The sequence below is a fragment of the Theobroma umbraticum genome, unplaced genomic scaffold (assembly GCF_002168275.2).
Source record: "Theobroma umbraticum cultivar Fairchild unplaced genomic scaffold, ASM216827v3 scaffold_69.0, whole genome shotgun sequence".
Classification (NCBI taxonomy): Eukaryota; Viridiplantae; Streptophyta; class Magnoliopsida; order Malvales; family Malvaceae; genus Theobroma; species Theobroma umbraticum.
Window position 1 is genome coordinate 56,894 of NW_018397293.1, and position 1,466 is coordinate 58,359.

The 1,466-nt window shown below is 35.3% G+C and overlaps 1 protein-coding gene across 1 annotated transcript in view; it reads right to left on the reverse strand.

Annotated features, from left to right (window-relative positions):
* Positions 1–482, reverse strand: part of LOC110428768 (uncharacterized) — a gene marked incomplete at its 3' end in the record, with an annotated part of 1,610 nt that extends 1,128 nt beyond the window's left edge. Inside the window, exon 1 of the mRNA XM_089785705.1 lies at positions 84–482. Coding sequence (XP_089641831.1) covers positions 84–482 — 399 coding nt within the window. The remainder of the gene's footprint in view (positions 1–83) is intronic.
* Between the last annotated feature and the right edge of the window lie 984 nt (positions 483–1,466).

Sequence of the window (1,466 nt, forward strand, 5' to 3'; positions counted from 1 at the left end):
AAGGGTTGCAGCAAGCCTGGGGGTTTCCCATGTTCAGCTTTATCTTGCTGACAAATCAAGCATTTGGCTACATATTCAGGTACATCTTTCTTCATACCTGGCAACCAATAAACCATCTTTAGGTCATGATACATCTTAGTGGCTCCTAGATGGACAGTATAGGCCGTAATGTGGCCTTCTTCTAAAATTTCTTCTCTCAAGTCATCCTGATCCGGCACACATGTTCGGAATCCATACTTCAACAGCCCATCATCTCCATATTCATAGCTTTGATCCTGCTCTTCTAAACCCAAAGTTTTCATCACAAATTCATCCTGACTTTGGGCATTACAGATTCGATCTAAAATCATTGGTCGGACTTGAAAATGAGCAATGAGAGTATTAGGACCGCCAATATCCATTTTGATTCCCATGCTGCCCAAACTTTGCCATTCATCCACTAGATTTCTCTGTTCAACTGACACGTGGGCCAAACTCCCCATAGATTTTCAACTTAAGGAATCGGCTACCACATTTGCCTTACGGGGGTGATACTGAATGGTACAATCGTAATATTTAAGCAATTCCATCCATCGACATTGCCTTAAATTAAGATCACGATGCTGAAATATATACTTCAAACTTTTGTGATTAGTATATATCTCAAAGCTTTTCCCATAAAGATAATGGCGCTAAATCTTCAAGGAAAACACTATCGCTGCCATCTCCAAATCATGGGTAGGATAGTTCTGTTCATGCTTCTTAAGTTGTCTCGAGATATATGCTATAACTATTCCGTTTTGCATCAGCACACATCCCAATCCAACCCTCGATGCATCATAATACACAACATACCCTCCTTGGCCAGTTGGTAAACTTAAGATTGGTGCTTGTTAGTTTTAAAATTATTCTAGTTTTGATTATGACAAAATGATCAAATTTGCTTGAACATTATTTGATTAATCCTTGACAATTGCTTGAAATGATTTAACTCCCATACATTTGTTCTTTCATAGTTATAAGCTTAACTTTTGAAGTTATTGAATTATATTTATAAGCTTGTATGACTTAGGTGTATGACTGCTTATGATTCCCATTCATTAAAGTTAGATCTAAAGATTAAAGGAAAATTTAGATGCACTCATTAAGGGGGAGTTTGAATATCAATTTTAATGATAAAAACAAAGAGAAGGAAGACTAAGTTAAATAGCGTTTGATTGGTCTTCATGTTTAATTTTTATGTGTGATGCTTTGTTTTGGTTTTATTGAATATTATGTAAAGAAAACTAGATGCATTGACTAAGGGGGAGCAATTTATTGCGCATAAAGATTTGATGCATTCACATTGAACATAGACGTTGCACTATTAATCTAGGAATGTTTTGTCATCATCAAAAATAACAGATAGAGAATGTTGACTCTGTATATTTTTAATGATAGCAAAATATTCCCATTCATTGGTGTCTAATTATATTGTTTAAATGTGC